At 45.7% G+C, this 21,032-nt stretch overlaps 5 protein-coding genes across 5 annotated transcripts; 3 read left to right on the top strand and 2 right to left on the bottom strand.

Moving 5' to 3' along the window:
• The first annotated feature begins 1,988 nt into the window (after positions 1-1,988).
• On the top strand, positions 1,989-4,456 carry LOC142988579 (galactose-specific lectin nattectin-like). The gene is made up of 7 exons (XM_076137777.1): positions 1,989-2,075; positions 2,174-2,218; positions 2,431-2,446; positions 2,544-2,635; positions 2,764-2,898; positions 3,867-3,975; positions 4,158-4,456. Exons 2-7 carry the CDS (start codon positions 2,174-2,176, stop codon positions 4,217-4,219), a joined length of 459 nt encoding a protein of 152 aa, XP_075993892.1. The 5' UTR covers positions 1,989-2,075; the 3' UTR covers positions 4,220-4,456.
• Positions 4,457-5,046: 590 nt separating this feature from the next.
• LOC142988613 (exportin-4-like) lies at positions 5,047-7,832 on the bottom strand. The gene is made up of 5 exons (XM_076137829.1): positions 7,770-7,832; positions 7,293-7,417; positions 6,845-6,962; positions 6,667-6,759; positions 5,047-6,278 (listed from the first exon to the last, which is right to left on the bottom strand). The coding sequence occupies exons 1-5, from the start codon at positions 7,830-7,832 to the stop codon at positions 6,081-6,083; spliced, it is 597 nt and encodes a 198-aa protein (XP_075993944.1). The 3' UTR covers positions 5,047-6,080.
• Positions 7,833-8,659: 827 nt separating this feature from the next.
• On the top strand, positions 8,660-11,128 carry LOC142988583 (galactose-specific lectin nattectin-like). Its single transcript, XM_076137780.1, has 7 exons — positions 8,660-8,747; positions 8,846-8,890; positions 9,103-9,118; positions 9,216-9,307; positions 9,436-9,570; positions 10,539-10,647; positions 10,830-11,128. Exons 2-7 carry the CDS (start codon positions 8,846-8,848, stop codon positions 10,889-10,891), a joined length of 459 nt encoding a protein of 152 aa, XP_075993895.1. The 5' UTR covers positions 8,660-8,747; the 3' UTR covers positions 10,892-11,128.
• A 564-nt stretch (positions 11,129-11,692) lies between these two features.
• LOC142988611 (exportin-4-like) lies at positions 11,693-14,504 on the bottom strand. Its single transcript, XM_076137828.1, has 5 exons — positions 14,442-14,504; positions 13,965-14,089; positions 13,517-13,634; positions 13,339-13,431; positions 11,693-12,950 (listed from the first exon to the last, which is right to left on the bottom strand). The coding sequence occupies exons 1-5, from the start codon at positions 14,502-14,504 to the stop codon at positions 12,753-12,755; spliced, it is 597 nt and encodes a 198-aa protein (XP_075993943.1). The 3' UTR covers positions 11,693-12,752.
• Positions 14,505-15,329: 825 nt separating this feature from the next.
• LOC142988584 (galactose-specific lectin nattectin-like) lies at positions 15,330-17,800 on the top strand. The gene is made up of 7 exons (XM_076137781.1): positions 15,330-15,419; positions 15,518-15,562; positions 15,775-15,790; positions 15,888-15,979; positions 16,108-16,242; positions 17,211-17,319; positions 17,502-17,800. The coding sequence occupies exons 2-7, from the start codon at positions 15,518-15,520 to the stop codon at positions 17,561-17,563; spliced, it is 459 nt and encodes a 152-aa protein (XP_075993896.1). The 5' UTR covers positions 15,330-15,419; the 3' UTR covers positions 17,564-17,800.
• The last annotated feature ends 3,232 nt before the right edge of the window (positions 17,801-21,032 follow it).

The following is a 21,032-nucleotide window of genomic DNA, read 5'->3' as shown; positions in this document are numbered from 1 at the left end:
GCACACGATTCCCTCTTCTCAGGTCCTGTGCATTACAGATAGTATAGAAGTAGTGCATCTTGCCGTATCTGGCGATGGTATGCCAGTGGGGGTCTTCTCCTCTTGCTGACAATGTACCCTTTTGTCAGTTATACATTTCCTAAATTGGAACTCGGTATTGAGCTTCCTGTTGAACATGGGCTTTCTGAGAATCTCTTCTCTGTGAGGCTCTTATGTTGGAGGCCCACTTGAGGCCTTTACACTAACACAGTACTTTCCACTAGGTCACAGCCGCCTAGTTCAGGGGTCTTCAACGGTTTTCAGGCCAAGGACCCCCAAACTGATGGAGAGATGGAGCAGGGACCCCCTTCTAAATATATTGTATAAAATTGTTTTTTATATCAAACTGGGCCTAGTGTCCTGTAGAAACATAGCTACCCTGTTAATGTGCATTAAATTCTAAGCTATGCGGCGAGGTTCCCGGTGAGGTTCCCGGTGAGGTTCCCGGTGAGGTTCCCGGTGAGGTTCGTGGCTGGGGAGGCACTGACTCTTTCGAAATCAGATTTACAAATATATACAAATTCAACAGAGAGCAATGCACTCTCTCAAATGCAACAAATTCAACCACATCTAGAAAATGATGACATTTTCCCAAATTTGACAAATATTTGAATTTGCCCCAAACTTGCTGCAAATGATCCTGGTGCCATCTAGATGATGTAGTTGAGATTCTGGAGCTCTCGCTCTTTCCTTGTCGAAGAGACGGCCCTTTCACAGAAATGACCCATTTGATCATTGGTAACACTGACATTTTTGTGACACCCAGTTATGAAATGAATACATATAAAACACTCTTCAACCTCCATAGCTCTGTAGCCCTGTAGGTTTTGGGACACAAAAGTCCAAATGTTGGAAGACTAAAGTCCTAATATCCAGAGAATTAGACAGCTGAGCCTCAGCACAATGTCTTTAATGTGACACAAACTGTGTTTTGCTGCTGGACTCCATGATCAAAGTCAATACAGCCTGAGAATAAACTGCTGAAGAAGTTTGCACAGCATTTTCAGAATATGTCCACATCCTTAGGGCTTCATTCAGTGATCTCAATGTGCTGACACTGCCTAATTTGCCAAACTCCTGTCTGTCACACGCTTCCCTCTCTTGATCAAACAGTCCCATGGTCGCTCTCAGGCTTTTGTTGCAGTAATAAACTATGATACAGCTTCTTTTTGGTTGGTTGGACGTAAAGGAGCAGTTCCCCTAGCATACACAGTGTAAGTTCAACCTTATGGTCCCCATAAAGACATCTAACCCATAATAGCTCTACAGTCTTGCTTCCTAGTGATTCCCTAACAACCAGCTGGCAGTGACACAAGTTGCAGTTTGGATCTAAACCTAAATGCATCCTGATCTGAAGGTAGAGAGCTGCATCTTCATCAACTCTTACCTCTGATCACAAACTCTGGGTGGTGAGCAAAAGAAAGTGATGGTGGAGACGATGAATGGATGAATGTCTCTCATCTCATCCCACCTTTGACCCTGAAGAATGGCAGCACCCGTTCAGATTCTGCTCCATCTGCAGTGAGATCTTGTGGAGCCGAGCTGAGCGCCGCCACTTCCTGGAGACCTCAGATGATTTTTGAACTGATGTGACAATGAGACATCCAGACCTTCTTCCTGAGGTGAAGGGGACTCCAGAGTCTCAGGGACTCTGAGGAGTCATGGTTTATGAATCAGTGGAAACCTTTCACTTCTTTTCTATCTTTGTCACTTTGATGAAACTTGATGCAGCCGTGGAATCGTTCCATCTTAAAGTCACATGGAGCTCCTGAGGCTGAAACCGTCTCAACCTTATTAACCTTTATTCAAAACCACACAGATCTGCTGCTTATTTACTGAAGGCAGCTCCTTGATGTGTCATTATAGACACATGATAATACAATGTTTGTGTGTGTGTGTGTGTGTGTGTGTGTGTGTGTGTGTGTGTGTTTGGGGCGATGTTTTGAAGGTATAAAGGTGCTGAGTTTCTTCCTCCAACATCATCCTGACACAGAAACCTGCTGCTGCAACATCAGCTCCTCTTCATCACCACTGAGGTCAGTGTCTTAACTTTGTTTGGTCTGATTCTGTGATGCCTTTACTGTCTGAATAAAAGCTCAGTCATCTGGACTCCTTCCATGTCTCTATTCCACAGATGGCATCCTTTCTTCCGCTCCTCACGCTCCTCACTGTGGCTCTGGTGAGTCAAACACACACTCAGGTTCTTAGGGCTTCATCTTCCATTCCAACTGTGTAGTGTTCTGTGCTTTCTACTTCATCTTCCTCACTTTCTCTCCTCCTTAGTTTATTGTCTTCAGATCTTCTTCATTCTCTTGTTGATATCTTAACAGGAATTTGACTCCATTGCTTTTTGATTTTCCCTCTGACTTTGTGTTTCTTCTTCCTTTACAGTTTGCCTCAGCTGAAGGTCGGTCCTGCTTCCTTCCTTTGATTACATGTTGTGCAAATGAACATGAACACAATCATTGATACATTTTGATTGACTGACTGGTTCTGTGTGTTAGGGCACTGTTGGCATCATTGCAGAGGTTGGGGCCGGTGTCACGGTCGTTATTTCCTGCCTGTATTGAGGCCTCTGAGCATGCCTGACGCTGAGGTAACCAATCAGCTTCCAGCTGCTCTTTAGTCATTTCACCTTTAGTTCAGAGGTTTTCCTGAATTTTAAAAGTTCATTCAGACTCTTTTCTTGTTTTTAATCTCTTTCTCCTTTCTCCTCTCGTTAAGTCTTATTGCATGAGAATGGGGGGACATTTGGCCTCCTACCACAACTTCAGAGAACGGAACTGTGTGCTGAGATTTATCCGGGCGAGATTTCACAGAGCTCGCAACACCTGGACTGGACTTTACGACGCCCTTAAGGTCAGTAAAGAACAAGGAAAGAAAAATCCTCCCAGAGTTGCATGACGACACGTCAGTCAGTTGATCTCAGAAGAGTGATGCCTACTGTGGCCAATCACATTAATGTGGGGGAGGAGAGGACACGCCCCCTCCAAGTCAGAAGGCAGATCTCCGTCCAACTAAAAAATGTTACAACTCATCTCACATTTCCTTGGACTCTGAAGAAGGAGAAGGAGAGACTTTGACTCAATGTCGACGTGGTTCCTTAAGATAAGATAAGATAAGAGATAAGCTAAGATAAGATCGTTTATTTAAGTCATTTTGCATGCAACTGACAGCAATCACACACAATTGAAATTTGTCTTGCACCCCCTACATATCACACACACAAACACATGCACTACAGAGGGGGTGCAGGGCAGCCATTTTTCGGCGCCCGTGGAGCAGTTGGGGGTTCGGTGCCTTGCTCATGTGCACCTCGGCAGTGCTCTGGAGGCAAACTGGCAACTCACTAGCTACCAGTCTGCTTACTTGGTCCACATGGGGGACTTGAACCGGCGACCCTCCGGTTCCCAAACGGAATCTCTACAGACTGAGCTACTGCCTCGCCAAATTTGTGTAGCACACTTGACTCTTATTGTGTTTGGTAACTTTATTCTCCCCTGACTTTGCTTTCTCTGCCTTTCCTGACTGAAAAGCCGTCCTGCTGCAAGATGCCTGATTACATTCACTCTCTTTCTGCACGAGTAGAGAACACAATGAAAATGTGACTCATCGTCATGTCATCCTGTCTTAAAGTGACAGTGCACCATTTCCTGGTCTGGGTCTTCAATGGCAAAAACCCATCCTGGTCACATTGGATGAGTTATGGAGCTTTATGAAGTATTAACAGTTAGAAAGGGCAAACTGACACATAAGCTCAGAGTACACACATATACAAGTACCAACTATTCAATTAACAATCATTTTCCACATCCATCCTCTTCCAGGAGGGTCGCTGGTTCTACACCGATGGCTCCAGATTTAACTACAGACCCTGGCATCACGGGGAACCCAACAACTGGAGGAATGAGGACTGTGCGGAGATGTACTCCTCAGGTACCAAATACTCACTGTATCCTTGGCAACCAGGGCCACCAGGGGCACCAGGGGGGACTGGATCTGGACTGGATCGTTTGTGCTGTTAGAGTTAAAGATGCCACAAAGACAAAGAATGAAACCTTCATCACACAGACCACAGAGATCCAAACTGTTGTCTAATGTCTGACGTCTTTCCACAGGACGCTTCAACGACCGCAGGTGTGGAGATAGAAGATCCTTCGTATGCGCCAAACACGCGTGATGACCTTCATCATCCTACCATCAGGTCCAACTCATCCTAAACAACAGGCCTCAATGATGTCATCATTTGGAAGGCTGATCCACTGTGGAGGCGTTGTAACAAACATCAACAGAATCACCTCCCTCCTTCATTCATCATCAAACTCAAGCTTTCATTGTGATGCTAAAGTTCTGGCTCTGTTCTGATTGTGGTGAGAGTGAAACCTGCTTGGATTCAATAAACTACTTGCATTCTGAATTTGGTTGAGCTTCTTTCTTTCTTTAAAGCTCATTTTAGTTTGTATTCTTATTTGGGGTCCCAGCACAAAATGCTGAAACGCTCAAATGGTAATTTGATCTTTTCTGCTAGATTTGCCTCCAGCGGAAAAACGCAAACCGACAAATCGACTAAATAATTTCAAAATCACAAAATGTTTCCAATATTTGACGTATAAAGTTATTCTGTTTCTGTTTTATGACTCAATCTTCTTTGTTTTCTACTCGGATCCACTTCCAGCTCCAGTGGACTTGGGTCAGTTTGTCATGACCCAAGTTTCACTTCACAGACTTGTTGACTTGGAAAGACTCGAAAAAAAGAAGAAAAAAAAAAAAATAGAATTATTGTCGTCATCCCAAATCTGATCAGTAAAGTAATACTCTGTAGCACTTTGGGATTGTTCCTAACTATGCAAAGTGCTCTACAAATAAAATGTATTATTATTATTATTATTATAAATGCAGAAATCATGAAATCAATCCCAACTTCCTCCAGCAGAGGGCAGAGCTGCTCACACTAACGAGCAGACTGAACCTGAACGCATCATAATAATTAATAACTTTATACAGCGGGCAGATTAAAGACATTACAACAAAGCAAACATGTAAAGAAAAAAGCAGAGGCGTGATTTTATACAATACATTTATGTACACGTATACACTTTAACAAACGCACAGAGCAGCTGATCAGAGTCTCTGCTTCAGTCCAGTGTGAGGTGGATCAGCTGTAGAAATACAATGAGACAAACCTTCAGGCAGAGGCCACGCCCCCTCGTGTTTGCTTCCACGGGGGCAAAGTAAAAACTACAAGAGCAAAAAAAGCAAACCACAAAGGTCAAAGCCTCAACTGTCGCACTTCCTGTTGGATTGGTCAGGCCGTCGTATGAAAACGTTTCAGTCCAGACTTTTGTCTTTAAACTTTTCTTACAATTCTTCAGAATGTATGAATGTATGTTCACCCTTAACTCCTCGCCATCCCTTTGGTTTCATCAACACAAGCTCCTGTGCAGCATCAGCGACCCCAACGACCGCTGTTGTCATGGCAACTGTGTGTGTGTGCGTGCGTGCGTGCGTGTGTGTTTGTGTGTTTGTGTGTGTTGTAGGCACATTTGTCACTGTTGTCCAATGAAGATTCAGCTCACACACACACAGAACAATCAACAAACAAAGGCACTCTGGGAAGGATTTCTGGGTAAATGTGTCAGAACGGAGACTTACCATGATCTGTGTGTGTGTGTGTGTGTGTGTGTGTGTGTGTGTGTGTCTGTGTGTGTCTGGGAGCCTCCAGGTACGTGAGCGAGGTCACAGCAAAGGTCTAGGAGCCGCCGTTCTGGGCTTGATGCTCTGGCTGAGTGCGTCTCCGTGGTTACTGCGCCGTCGGTCTGGGCTGGAGGGGGCGGGGCAGGAGAGGCGGGGGTGTCGAAACAAGACATCCACAAATGAGAGAAAGGGGCTAAACAGGCAACGACCCCCTCCCAGGAGAGAGGCAGACACACCCTCCTTTCAGGTCTCTGACCGTCTTTTCTACCCACAGTTCTTCGGGGCAGAGGGGGCGGGGCTGAAGGTGGCTGACTGGTTGGTTCGGAGGCAGCGTCGGTTTCCAGTGGTTATTTCACGCACAGTAGGCCGCCCACGTTGGCCACAAACTCCTCCAGGCTCTTGAGGAAGGCCACCTTCTGCTTGCGGTCCATGGTGGGCGGCCTGCTGCTCGCTGTCAGCTTGTTAAAGGCGTCGGCCAGCCGCTGGTAGATAACGGCGTCTCTCTGAGAGGACAGCAGCGTCTCCACCAGCTCAGAGTACTCCGCCTCACGGGAACAAGCAGAGAACATGCCAACGTCAGCCACAAGGAGGTCTGAACACTGAGCTGTGCTGCACATCACCACTAGAGGGCCTCTGGAGGCATGAAAACATTTACACTACGCTTTTCTAAACGTCTTTGTCTTCTGAACCTAATCCAGCTAAAGAAATCTAAAATGAAAATGTAATCATTTGTCACTGTTGGCACAAATGTAGCAAATAAAATCAGGAATTCTTGGAAAATAAAATCCCCTCACATGGACTTCCTACTCCAGAGGGTTCGATTGAACGTCCTGATCATGACGTCGATGCTCTGGAACTTTCAGAGCATCGACGTCACGATCAGGACATCAAACCCGGGGAGCCTGGAGTGTTTGGAGTCTCTGGTTCACTCACTTGGTGCAGACACACGAGCGTGTACAGAGCTTCTCCCGCCGCCACCGTCATCTCCATGTTGTGCTTCTGAAGGACCAACATGTCGAACACCAACTGCACACAGACCAGAAGGCCACCAGGTGAGGGAACAATCGGGACTCAAACCTTTACTGGCCCTAAGACCTGGACGGGCTCGTACCTTGAGGAAGTGCCGCGTGGCGATGAAGAGCGGCGTGTCCTTCTCCTGGTTCTTGGCGCACTGTTCAGCCAGAGGAGACAAAGCTTCCAAACACAGCTGGCTGACCTCTGAACTCATGCTGGAGACAAACGTCAAGGTCAACCAACCACAGAGGAACCAGATCTGAACCCTGAGAGGCTTTACCCTCATGCAGATCCACACTTTCATGGACTCGTTAGTTTGAGCTCAACCAGAGAGAGAAATCACTCAAACAGAAGATATTTGAAATACTAACATTGAACCAAACCACTTCCTGTACTGTGAATTTAGGTGTAAACACTGCCGATCTCACTGAGAATCAACACTCAATCCTTGTACGTGACCGTGTTCACACACGTGCAAACTTTGTGTGTGAAGCACTTGTGGATGTTCTGAGGCGAGTCCTTTGAGTGACAGGCCGGGAGGATACGAGGTCATTCCCAGCTCCAGGGAGAACATCAGGCTCTTGAAGAGTTCCTCTGGCAGCTGAGGGATCTTCTCTGGAAAGATCTTGCAGATGATCTTTGCAGGCTCCTTTGCAGCCTGATCCACCGTCTGGTTTGGATTTCAAAGTACCTGTGGTTGTCTGTGGACATCTGGAGATGAGGACAGCAGTTTAGTATCAAGTGCTCCAGTTTGATCATTTGTTGTGATCTGAGTGGGAGGCCTGAAGGTCTGTGTCCCTGCAGAGACATGAAGCTTCTCCTCTGGGAGCTTCAGCAGCGTTTGTGTTTTGCTGCTGGACTCCATGATCAAAGTCAATACAGCCTGAGAATAAACTGCTGAAGAAGTTTGCACAGCATTTTCATGTTTAATTTGATGTTTACCAAAGATCCCCAGGTTATTAAACAATATCAGAATATGTCCACATCCTTAGGGCTTCATTCGGTGATCTCAATGTGCTGACACTGCTGAATTTGCCAAACTCCTGTCTGTCACACGGTTCCCTCTCTTGATCAAACAGTCCCATGGTCGCTCTCAGGCTTTTGTTGCAGTAATAAACTATAATAAAGCTTCTTTTTGGTTGGTTGGACGTAAAGGAGCAGTTCCCCTAGCATACACAGTGTAAGTTCAACCTTATGATCCCCATAAAGACATCTAACCCATAATAGCTCTACAGTCTTGCTTCCTAGTGATTCCCTAACAACCAGCTGGCAGTGACACAAGTTGCAGTTTGGATCTAAACCTAAATGCATCCTGATCTGAAGGTAGAGAGCTGCATCTTCATCAACTCTTACCTCTGATCACAAACTCTGTGTGGTGAGCAAAAGAAAGTGATGGTGGAGACGATGAATGGATGAATGTCTCTCATCTCATCCCACCTTTGACCCTGAAGAATGGCAGCACCCGTTCAGATTCTGCTCCATCTGCAGTGAGATCTTGTGGAGCCGAGCTGAGCGCCGCCACTTCCTGGAGACCTCAGATGATTTTTGAACTGATGTGACAATGAGACATCCAGACCTTCTTCCTGAGGTGAAGGGGACTCCAGAGTCTCAGGGACTCTGAGGAGTCATGGTTTATGAATCAGTGGAAACCTTTCACTTCTTTTCTATCTTTGTCACTTTGATGAAACTTGATGCAGCCGTGGAATCGTTCCATCTTAAAGTCACATGGAGCTCCTGAGGCTGAAACCGTCTCAACCTTATTAACCTTTATTCAAAAGCACACAGATCTGCTGCTTATTTACTGAAGGCAGCTCCTTGATGTGTCATTATAGACACATGATAATACAATGTTTGTGTGTGTGTGTGTGTGTGTGTGTGTGTGTGTGTGTGTGTTTGGGGCGATGTTTTGAAGGTATAAAGGTGCTGAGTTTCTTCCTCCAACATCATCCTGACACAGAAACCTGCTGCTGCAACATCAGCTCCTCTTCATCACCACTGAGGTCAGTGTCTTAACTTTGTTTGGTCTGATTCTGTGATGCCTTTACTGTCTGAATAAAAGCTCAGTCATCTGGACTCCTTCCATGTCTCTATTCCACAGATGGCATCCTTTCTTCCGCTCCTCACGCTCCTCACTGTGGCTCTGGTGAGTCAAACACACACTCAGGTTCTTAGGGCTTCATCTTCCATTCCAACTGTGTAGTGTTCTGTGCTTTCTACTTCATCTTCCTCACTTTCTCTCCTCCTTAGTTTATTGTCTTCAGATCTTCTTCATTCTCTTGTTGATATCTTAACAGGAATTTGACTCCATTGCTTTTTGATTTTCCCTCTGACTTTGTGTTTCTTCTTCCTTTACAGTTTGCCTCAGCTGAAGGTCGGTCCTGCTTCCTTCCTTGGATTACATGTTGTGCAAATGAACATGAACACAATCATTGATACATTTTGATTGACTGACTGGTTCTGTGTGTTAGGGCACTGTTGGCATCATTGCAGAGGTTGGGGCCGGTGTCACGGTCGTTATTTCCTGCCTGTATTGAGGCCTCTGAGCATGCCTGACGCTGAGGTAACCAATCAGCTTCCAGCTGCTCTTTAGTCATTTCACCTTTAGTTCAGAGGTTTTCCTGAATTTTAAAAGTTCATTCAGACTCTTTTCTTGTTTTTAATCTCTTTCTCCTTTCTCCTCTCGTTAAGTCTTATTGCATGAGAATGGGGGGACATTTGGCCTCCTACCACAACTTCAGAGAACGGAACTGTGTGCTGAGATTTATCCGGGCGAGATTTCACAGAGCTCGCAACACCTGGACTGGACTTTACGACGCCCTTAAGGTCAGTAAAGAACAAGGAAAGAAAAATCCTCCCAGAGTTGCATGACGACACGTCAGTCAGTTGATCTCAGAAGAGTGATGCCTACTGTGGCCAATCACATTAATGTGGGGGAGGAGAGGACACGCCCCCTCCAAGTCAGAAGGCAGATCTCCGTCCAACTAAAAAATGTTACAACTCATCTCACATTTCCTTGGACTCTGAAGAAGGAGAAGGAGAGACTTTGACTCAATGTCGACGTGGTTCCTTAAGATAAGATAAGATAAGAGATAAGCTAAGATAAGATCGTTTATTTAAGTCATTTTGCATGCAACTGACAGCAATCACACACAATTGAAATTTGTCTTGCACCCCCTACATATCACACACACAAACACATGCACTACAGAGGGGGTGCAGTGCAGCCATTTTTCGGCGCCCGTGGAGCAGTTGGGGGTTCGGTGCCTTGCTCATGTGCACCTCGGCAGTGCTCTGGAGGCAAACTGGCAACTCACTAGCTACCAGTCTGCTTACTTGGTCCACATGGGGGACTTGAACCGGCGACCCTCCGGTTCCCAAACGGAACCTCTACAGACTGAGCTACTGCCTCGCCGAATTTGTGTAGCACACTTGACTCTTATTGTGTTTGGTAACTTTATTCTCCCCTGACTTTGCTTTCTCTGCCTTTCCTGACTGAAAAGCCGTCCTGCTGCAAGATGCCTGATTACATTCACTCTCTTTCTGCACGAGTAGAGAACACAATGAAAATGTGACTCATCGTCATGTCATCCTGTCTTAAAGTGACAGTGCACCATTTCCTGGTCTGGGTCTTCAATGGCAAAAACCCACCCTGGTCACATTGGATGAGTTATGGAGCTTTATGAAGTATTAACAGTTAGAAAGGGCAAACTGACACATAAGCTCAGAGTACACACATATACAAGTACCAACTATTCAATTAACAATCATTTTCCACATCCATCCTCTTCCAGGAGGGTCGCTGGTTCTACACCGATGGCTCCAGATTTAACTACAGACCCTGGCATCACGGGGAACCCAACAACTGGAGGAATGAGGACTGTGCGGAGATGTACTCCTCAGGTACCAAATACTCACTGTATCCTTGGCAACCAGGGCCACCAGGGGCACCAGGGGGGACTGGATCTGGACTGGATCGTTTGTGCTGTTAGAGTTAAAGATGCCACAAAGACAAAGAATGAAACCTTCATCACACAGACCACAGAGATCCAAACTGTTGTCTAATGTCTGACGTCTTTCCACAGGACGCTTCAACGACCGCAGGTGTGGAGATAGAAGATCCTTCGTATGCGCCAAACACGCGTGATGACCTTCATCATCCTACCATCAGGTCCAACTCATCCTAAACAACAGGCCTCAATGATGTCATCATTTGGAAGGCTGATCCACTGTGGAGGCGTTGTAACAAACATCAACAGAATCACCTCCCTCCTTCATTCATCATCAAACTCAAGCTTTCATTGTGATGCTAAAGTTCTGGCTCTGTTCTGATTGTGGTGAGAGTGAAACCTGCTTGGATTCAATAAACTACTTGCATTCTGAATTTGGTTGAGCTTCTTTCTTTCTTTAAAGCTCATTTTAGTTTGTATTCTTATTTGGGGTCCCAGCACAAAATGCTGAAACGCTCAAATGGTAATTTGATCTTTTCTGCTAGATTTGCCTCCAGCGGAAAAACGCAAACCGACAAATCGACTAAATAATTTCAAAATCACAAAATGTTTCCAATATTTGACATATAAAGTTATTCTGTTTCTGTTTTATGACTCAATCTTCTTTGTTTTCTACTCGGATCCACTTCCAGCTCCAGTGGACTTGGGTCAGTTTGTCATGACCCAAGTTTCACTTCACAGACTTGTTGACTTGGAAAGACTCGAAAAAAAGAAGAAAAAAAAAAAAATAGAATTATTGTCGTCATCCCAAATCTGATCAGTAAAGTAATACTCTGTAGCACTTTGGGATTGTTCCTAACTATGCAAAGTGCTCTACAAATAAAATGTATTATTATTATTATTATTATAAATGCAGAAATCATGAAATCAATCCCAACTTCCTCCAGCAGAGGGCAGAGCTGCTCACACTAACGAGCAGACTGAACCTGAACGCATCATAATAATTAATAACTTTATTCAGCGGGCAGATTAAAGACATTACAACAAAGCAAACATGTAAAGAAAAAAGCAGAGGCGTGATTTTATACAATACATTTATGTACACGTATACACTTTAACAAACGCACAGAGCAGCTGATCAGAGTCTCTGCTTCAGTCCAGTGTGAGGTGGATCAGCTGTAGAAATACAATGAGACAAACCTTCAGGCAGAGGCCACGCCCCCTCGTGTTTGCTTCCACGGGGGCAAAGTAAAAACTACAAGAGCAAAAAAAGCAAACCACAAAGGTCAAAGCCTCAACTGTCGCACTTCCTGTTGGATTGGTCAGGCCGTCGTATGAAAACGTTTCAGTCCAGACTTTTGTCTTTAAACTTTTCTTACAATTCTTCAGAATGTATGAATGTATGTTCACCCTTAACTCCTCGCCATCCCTTTGGTTTCATCAACACAAGCTCCTGTGCAGCATCAGCGACCCCAACGACCGCTGTTGTCATGGCAACTGTGTGTGTGTGCGTGCGTGCGTGCGTGTGTGTGTGTGTGTTTGTGTGTGTTGTAGGCACATTTGTCACTGTTGTCCAATGAAGATTCAGCTCACACACACACAGAACAATCAACAAACAAAGGCACTCTGGGAAGGATTTCTGGGTAAATGTGTCAGAACGGAGACTTACCATGATCTGTGTGTGTGTGTGTGTGTGTGTGTGTGTGTGTGTGTGTCTGTGTGTGTCTGGGAGCCTCCAGGTACGTGAGCGAGGTCACAGCAAAGGTCTAGGAGCCGCCGTTCTGGGCTTGATGCTCTGGCTGAGTGCGTCTCCGTGGTTACTGCGCCGTCGGTCTGGGCTGGAGGGGGCGGGGCAGGAGAGGCGGGGGTGTCGAAACAAGACATCCACAAATGAGAGAAAGGGGCTAAACAGGCAACGACCCCCTCCCAGGAGAGAGGCAGACACACCCTCCTTTCAGGTCTCTGACCGTCTTTTCTACCCACAGTTCTTCGGGGCAGAGGGGGCGGGGCTGAAGGTGGCTGACTGGTTGGTTCGGAGGCAGCGTCGGTTTCCAGTGGTTATTTCACGCACAGTAGGCCGCCCACGTTGGCCACAAACTCCTCCAGGCTCTTGAGGAAGGCCACCTTCTGCTTGCGGTCCATGGTGGGCGGCCTGCTGCTCGCTGTCAGCTTGTTAAAGGCGTCGGCCAGCCGCTGGTAGATAACGGCGTCTCTCTGAGAGGACAGCAGCGTCTCCACCAGCTCAGAGTACTCCGCCTCACGGGAACAAGCAGAGAACATGCCAACGTCAGCCACAAGGAGGTCTGAACACTGAGCTGTGCTGCACATCACCACTAGAGGGCCTCTGGAGGCATGAAAACATTTACACTACGCTTTTCTAAACGTCTTTGTCTTCTGAACCTAATCCAGCTAAAGAAATCTAAAATGAAAATGTAATCATTTGTCACTGTTGGCACAAATGTAGCAAATAAAATCAGGAATTCTTGGAAAATAAAATCCCCTCACATGGACTTCCTACTCCAGAGGGTTCGATTGAACGTCCTGATCATGACGTCGATGCTCTGGAACTTTCAGAGCATCGACGTCACGATCAGGACATCAAACCCGGGGAGCCTGGAGTGTTTGGAGTCTCTGGTTCACTCACTTGGTGCAGACACACGAGCGTGTACAGAGCTTCTCCCGCCGCCACCGTCATCTCCATGTTGTGCTTCTGAAGGACCAACATGTCGAACACCAACTGCACACAGACCAGAAGGCCACCAGGTGAGGGAACAATCGGGACTCAAACCTTTACTGGCCCTAAGACCTGGACGGGCTCGTACCTTGAGGAAGTGCCGCGTGGCGATGAAGAGCGGCGTGTCCTTCTCCTGGTTCTTGGCGCACTGTTCAGCCAGAGGAGACAAAGCTTCCAAACACAGCTGGCTGACCTCTGAACTCATGCTGGAGACAAACGTCAAGGTCAACCAACCACAGAGGAACCAGATCTGAACCCTGAGAGGCTTTACCCTCATGCAGATCCACACTTTCATGGACTCGTTAGTTTGAGCTCAACCAGAGAGAGAAATCACTCAAACAGAAGATATTTGAAATACTAACATTGAACCAAACCACTTCCTGTACTGTGAATTTAGGTGTAAACACTGCCGATCTCACTGAGAATCAACACTCAATCCTTGTACGTGACCGTGTTCACACACGTGCAAACTTTGTGTGTGAAGCACTTGTGGATGTTCTGAGGCGAGTCCTTTGAGTGACAGGCCGGGAGGATACGAGGTCATTCCCAGCTCCAGGGAGAACATCAGGCTCTTGAAGAGTTCCTCTGGCAGCTGAGGGATCTTCTCTGGAAAGATCTTGCAGATGATCTTTGCAGGCTCCTTTGCAGCCTGATCCACCGTCTGGTTTGGATTTCAAAGTACCTGTGGTTGTCTGTGGACATCTGGAGATGAGGACAGCAGTTTAGTATCAAGTGCTCCAGTTTGATCATTTGTTGTGATCTGAGTGGGAGGCCTGAAGGTCTGTGTCCCTGCAGAGACATGAAGCTTCTCCTCTGGGAGCTTCAGCAGCGTTTGTGTTTTGCTGCTGGACTCCATGATCAAAGTCAATACAGCCTGAGAATAAACTGCTGAAGAAGTTTGCACAGCATTTTCATGTTTAATTTGATGTTTACCAAAGATCCCCAGGTTATTAAACAATATCAGAATATGTCCACATCCTTAGGGCTTCATTCGGTGATCTCAATGTGCTGACACTGCTGAATTTGCCAAACTCCTGTCTGTCACACGGTTCCCTCTCTTGATCAAACAGTCCCATGGTCGCTCTCAGGCTTTTGTTGCAGTAATAAACTATGATACAGCTTCTTTTTGGTTGGTTGGACGTAAAGGAGCAGTTCCCCTAGCATACACAGTGTAAGTTCAACCTTATGATCCCCATAAAGACATCTAACCCATAATAGCTCTACAGTCTTGCTTCCTAGTGATTCCCTAACAACCAGCTGGCAGTGACACAAGTTGCAGTTTGGATCTAAACCTAAATGCATCCTGATCTGAAGGTAGAGAGCTGCATCTTCATCAACTCTTACCTCTGATCACAAACTCTGTGTGGTGAGCAAAAGAAAGTGATGGTGGAGACGATGAATGGATGAATGTCTCTCATCTCATCCCACCTTTGACCCTGAAGAATGGCAGCACCCGTTCAGATTCTGCTCCATCTGCAGTGAGATCTTGTGGAGCCGAGCTGAGCGCCGCCACTTCCTGGAGACCTCAGATGATTTTTGAACTGATGTGACAATGAGACATCCAGACCTTCTTCCTGAGGTGAAGGGGACTCCAGAGTCTCAGGGACTCTGAGGAGTCATGGTTTATGAATCAGTGGAAACCTTTCACTTCTTTTCTATCTTTGTCACTTTGATGAAACTTGATGCAGCCGTGGAATCGTTCCATCTTAAAGTCACATGGAGCTCCTGAGGCTGAAACCGTCTCAACCTTATTAACCTTTATTCAAAAGCACACAGATCTGCTGCTTATTTACTGAAGGCAGCTCCTTGATGTGTCATTATAGACACATGATAATACAATGTTTGTGTGTGTGTGTGTGTGTGTGTGTGTGTGTGTGTGTGTGTTTGGGGCGATGTTTTGAAGGTATAAAGGTGCTGAGTTTCTTCCTCCAACATCATCCTGACACAGAAACCTGCTGCTGCAACATCAGCTCCTCTTCATCACCACTGAGGTCAGTGTCTTAACTTTGTTTGGTCTGATTCTGTGATGCCTTTACTGTCTGAATAAAAGCTCAGTCATCTGGACTCCTTCCATGTCTCTATTCCACAGATGGCATCCTTTCTTCCGCTCCTCACGCTCCTCACTGTGGCTCTGGTGAGTCAAACACACACTCAGGTTCTTAGGGCTTCATCTTCCATTCCAACTGTGTAGTGTTCTGTGCTTTCTACTTCATCTTCCTCACTTTCTCTCCTCCTTAGTTTATTGTCTTCAGATCTTCTTCATTCTCTTGTTGATATCTTAACAGGAATTTGACTCCATTGCTTTTTGATTTTCCCTCTGACTTTGTGTTTCTTCTTCCTTTACAGTTTGCCTCAGCTGAAGGTCGGTCCTGCTTCCTTCCTTTGATTACATGTTGTGCAAATGAACATGAACACAATCATTGATACATTTTGATTGACTGACTGGTTCTGTGTGTTAGGGCACTGTAGGCATCCTTCCAGGGTTTGGGGCCGGTGTTACGGTCGTTATTTCCTGCCTGTATTGAGGCCTCTGAGCATGCCTGACGCTGAGGTAACCAATCAGCTTCCAGCTGCTCTTTAGTCATTTCACCTTTAGTTCAGAGGTTTTCCTGAATTTTAAAAGTTCATTCAGACTCTTTTCTTGTTTTTAATCTCTTTCTCCTTTCTCCTCTCGTTAAGTCTTATTGCATGGGAAGGGGGGGACATTTGGCCTCCTACCACAACTTCAGAGAACGGAACTGTGTGCTGAGATTGATCCGGGCGAGATTGCACAGAGCTCGCAACACCTGGACTGGACTTTACGACGCCCTTAAGGTCAGTAAAGAACAAGGAAAGAAAAATCCTCCCAGAGTTGCATGAGGACACGTCAGTCAGTTGATCTCAGAAGAGTGATGCCTACTGTGGCCAATCACATTAATGTGGGGGAGGAGAGGACACGCCCCCTCCAAGTCAGAAGGCAGATCTCCGTCCAACTAAAAAATGTTACAACTCATCTCACATTTCCTTGGACTCTGAAGAAGGAGAAGGAGAGACTTTGACTCAATGTCGACGTGGTTCCTTAAGATAAGATAAGATAAGAGATAAGCTAAGATAAGATCGTTTATTTAAGTCATTTTGCATGCAACTGACAGCAATCACACACAATTGAAATTTGTCTTGCACCCCCTACATATCACACACACAAACACATGCACTACAGAGGGGGTGCAGGGCAGCCATTTTTCGGCGCCCATGGAGCAGTTGGGGGTTCGGTGCCTTGCTCATGTGCACCTCGGCAGTGCTCTGGAGGCAAACTGGCAACTCACTAGCTACCAGTCTGCTTACTTGGTCCACATGGGGGACTTGAACCGGCGACCCTCCGGTTCCCAAACGGAACCTCTACAGACTGAGCTACTGCCTCGCCGAATTTGTGTAGCACACTTGACTCTTATTGTGTTTGGTAACTTTATTCTCCCCTGACTTTGCTTTCTCTGCCTTTCCTGACTGAAAAGCCGTCCTGCTGCAAGATGCCTGATTACATTCACTCTCTTTCTGCACGAGTAGAGAACACAATGAAAATGTGACTCATCGTCATGTCATCCTGTCTTAAAGTGACAGTGCACCATTTCCTGGTCTGGGTCTTCAATGGCAAAAACCCATCCTGGTCACATTGGATGAGTTATGGAGCTTTATGAAGTATTAACAGTTAGAAAGGGCAAACTGACACATAAGCTCAGAGTACACACATATACAAGTACCAACTATTCAATTAACAATCATTTTCCACATCCATCCTCTTCCAGGAGGGTCGCTGGTTCTACACCGATGGCTCCAGATTTAACTACAGACCCTGGAATCACAGGGAACCCAACAACTTGTGGAATGAGGACTGTGCGGAGATGTACTCCTCAGGTACCAAATACTCACTGTATCCTTGGCAACCAGGGCCACCAGGGGCACCAGGGGGGACTGGATCTGGACTGGATTGTTTGTGCTGTTAGAGTTAAAGATGCCACAAAGACAAAGAATGAAACCTTCATCACACAGAACACAGAGATCCAAACTGTTGTCTAATGTCTGACGTCTTTCCACAGGACGCTTCAACGACCTCAAGTGTGAAAATCGAAGATCCTTCGTATGCGCCAAACGCGCGTGATGACCTTCGTCATCCTACCATCAGGTCCAACTCATCCTAAACAACAGGCCTCAATGATGTCATCATTTGGAAGGCTGATCCACTGTGGAGGCGTTGTTACAAACATCAACAGAATCACCTCCCTCCTTCATTCATCATCAAACTCAAGCTTTCATTGTGATGCTAAAGTTCTGGCTCTGTTCTGATTGTGGTGAGAGTGAAACCTGCTTGGATTCAATAAACTACTTGCATTCTGAATTTGGTTGAGCTTCTTTCTTTCTTTAAAGCTCATTTTAGTTTGTATTCTTATTTGGGGTCCCAGCACAAAATGCTGAAACGCTCAAATGGTAATTTGATCTTTTCTGCTAGATTTGCCTCCAGCGGAAAAACGCAAACCGACAAATCGACTAAATAATTTCAAAATCACAAAATGTTTCCAATATTTGACATATAAAGTTATTCTGTTTCTGTTTTATGACTCAATCTTCTTTGTTTTCTACTCGGATCCACTTCCAGCTCCAGTGGACTTGGGTCAGTTTGTCATGACCCAAGTTTCACTTCACAGACTTGTTGACTTGGAAAGACTCGAAAAAAAGAAGAAAAAAAAAAAAATAGAATTATTGTCGTCATCCCAAATCTGATCAGTAAAGTAATACTCTGTAGCACTTTGGGATTGTTCCTAACTATGCAAAGTGCTCTACAAATAAAATGTATTATTATTATTATTATTATAAATGCAGAAATCATGAAATCAATCCCAACTTCCTCCAGCAGAGGGCAGAGCTGCTCACACTAACGAGCAGACTGAACCTGAACGCATCATAATAATTAATAACTTTATTCAGCGGGCAGATTAAAGACATTACAACAAAGCAAACATGTAAATAAAAAAGCAGAGGCGTGATTTTATACAATACATTTATGTACACGTATACACTTTAACAAACGCACAGAGCAGCTGATCAGAGTCTCTGCTTCAGTCCAGTGTGAGGTGGATCAGCTGTAGAAATACAATGAGACAAACCTTCAGGCAGAGGCCACGCCCCCTCGTGTTTGCTTCCACGGGGGCAAAGTAAAAACTACAAGAGCAAAAAAAGCAAACCACAAAGGTCAAAGCCTCAACTGTCGCACTTCCTGTTGGATTGGTCAGGCCGTCGTATGAAAACGTTTCAGTCCAGACTTTTGTCTTTAAACTTTTCTTACAATTCTTCAGAATGTATGAATGTATGTTCACCCTTAACTCCTCGCCATCCCTTTGGTTTCATCAACACAAGCTCCTGTGCAGCATCAGCAACCCCAACGACCGCTGTTGTCATGGCAACTGTGTGTGTGTGCGTGCGTGCGTGCGTGTGTGTGTTTGTGTGTGTTGTAGGCACATTTGTCACTGTTGTCCAATGAAGATTCAGCTCACACACACACAGAACAATCAACAAACAAAGGCACTCTGGGAAGGATTTCTGGGTAAATGTGTCAGAACGGAGACTTACCATGATCTGTGTGTGTGTGTGTGTGTGTGTGTGTGTGTGTGTGTGTGTGTGTGTGTCTGGGAGCCTCCAGGTACGTGAGCGAGGTCACAGCAAAGGTCTAGGAGCCGCCGTTCTGGGCTTGATGCTCTGGCTGAGTGCGTCTCCGTGGTTACTGCGCCGTCGGTCTGGGCTGGAGGGGGCGGGGCAGGAGAGGCGGGGGTGTCGAAACAAGACATCCACAAATGAGAGAAAGGGGCTAAACAGGCAACGACCCCCTCCCAGGAGAGAGGCAGACACACCCTCCTTTCAGGTCTCTAACTGTTGTGTTCAAAATTCTTCTTCAGGCCAGCAACAAGGACTTCAAGGAGAGGGAGAGAGAGGCCACACTTAGGCTGTTTATCAAGCAATAGAGGTTAAAGTTGTGATGCAGAGTATCTGACTCAGCTGAGATCTCATGGTCTCAGCTGAGGTCTCATGGTCTCAGTTGAGGTCTCATGCTGCTTCAAATGGTCCACAGACTTCACGCAGTTAACTGTCTACATTTCCACAACATGAGCCCGAACCTTGGATTTCCATACAATTTATACTGTTCAGTGTGTGTGTCTTCTTCGTGTTGGTTTGTGGTTGGTGCACAGGCGTGTCCACGCCCATCGGCACACGATTCCCTCTTCTCAGGTCCTGTGCATTACAGATAGTATAGAAGTAGTGCATCTTGCCGTATCTGGCGATGGTATGCCAGTGGGGGTCTTCTCCTCTTGCTGACAATGTACCCTTTTGTCAGTTATACATTTCCTAAATTGGAACTCGGTATTGAGCTTCCTGTTGAACATGGGCTTTCTGAGAATCTCTTCTCTGTGAGGCTCTTATGTTGGAGGCCCACTTGAGGCCTTTACACTAACACAGTACTTTCCACTAGGTCACAGCCGCCTAGTTCAGGGGTCTTCAACGGTTTTCAGGCCAAGGACCCCCAAACTGATGGAGAGATGGAGCAGGGACCCCCTTCTAAATATATTGTATAAAATTGTTTTTTATATCAAACTGGGCCTAGTGTCCTGTAGAAACATAGCTACCCTGTTAATGTGCATTAAATTCTAAGCTATGCGGCGAGGTTCCCGGTGAGGTTCCCGGTGAGCTTCGTGGCTGGGGAGGCACTGACTCTTTCGAAATCAGATTTACAAATATATACAAATTCAACAGAGAGCAATGCACTCTCTCAAATGCAACAAATTCAACCACATCTAGAAAATGATGACATTTTCCCAAATTTGACAAATATTTGAATTTGCCCCAAACTTGCTGCAAATGATCCTGGTGCCATCTAGATGATGTAGTTGAGATTCTGGAGCTCTCGCTCTTTCCTTGTCGAAGAGACGGCCCTTTCACAGAAATGACCCATTTGATCATTGGTAACACTGACATTTTTGTGACACCCAGTTATGAAATGAATACATATAAAACACTCTTCAACCTCCATAGCTCTGTAGCCCTGTAGGTTTTGGGACACAAAAGTCCAAATGTTGGAAGACTAAAGTCCTAATATCCAGAGAATTAGACAGCTGAGCCTCAGCACAATGTCTTTAATGTGACACAAACTGTGTTTTGCAGCTGGACTCCATGATCAAAGTCAGTACAGCCTGAGAATAAACTGCTGAAGAAGTTTGCACAGCATTTTCATGTTTAATTTGATGTTTACCAAAGATCCCCAGGTTATTAAACAATATCAGAATATGTCCACATCCTTAGGGCTTCATTCGGTGATCTCAATGTGCTGACACTGCTGAATTTGCCAAACTCCTGTCTGTCACACGCTTCCCTCTCTTGATCAAACAGTCCCATGGTCGCTCTCAGGCTTTTGTTGCAGTAATAAACTATAATAAAGCTTCTTTTTGGTTGGTTGGACGTAAAGGAGCAGTTCCCCTAGCATACACAGTGTAAGTTCAACCTTATGATCCCCATAAAGACATCTAACCCATAATAGCTCTACAGTCTTGCTTCCTAGTGATTCCCTAACAACCAGCTGGCAG

This window comes from Genypterus blacodes, unplaced genomic scaffold (assembly GCF_046128005.1).
Source record: "Genypterus blacodes isolate CSIRO-AG114 ecotype Tasmania unplaced genomic scaffold, CSIRO-AGI_Gbla_v1 ptg000337l_1, whole genome shotgun sequence".
Classification (NCBI taxonomy): Eukaryota; Metazoa; Chordata; class Actinopteri; order Ophidiiformes; family Ophidiidae; genus Genypterus; species Genypterus blacodes.
This window is presented reverse-complemented; position numbering and strand designations above follow the sequence as displayed.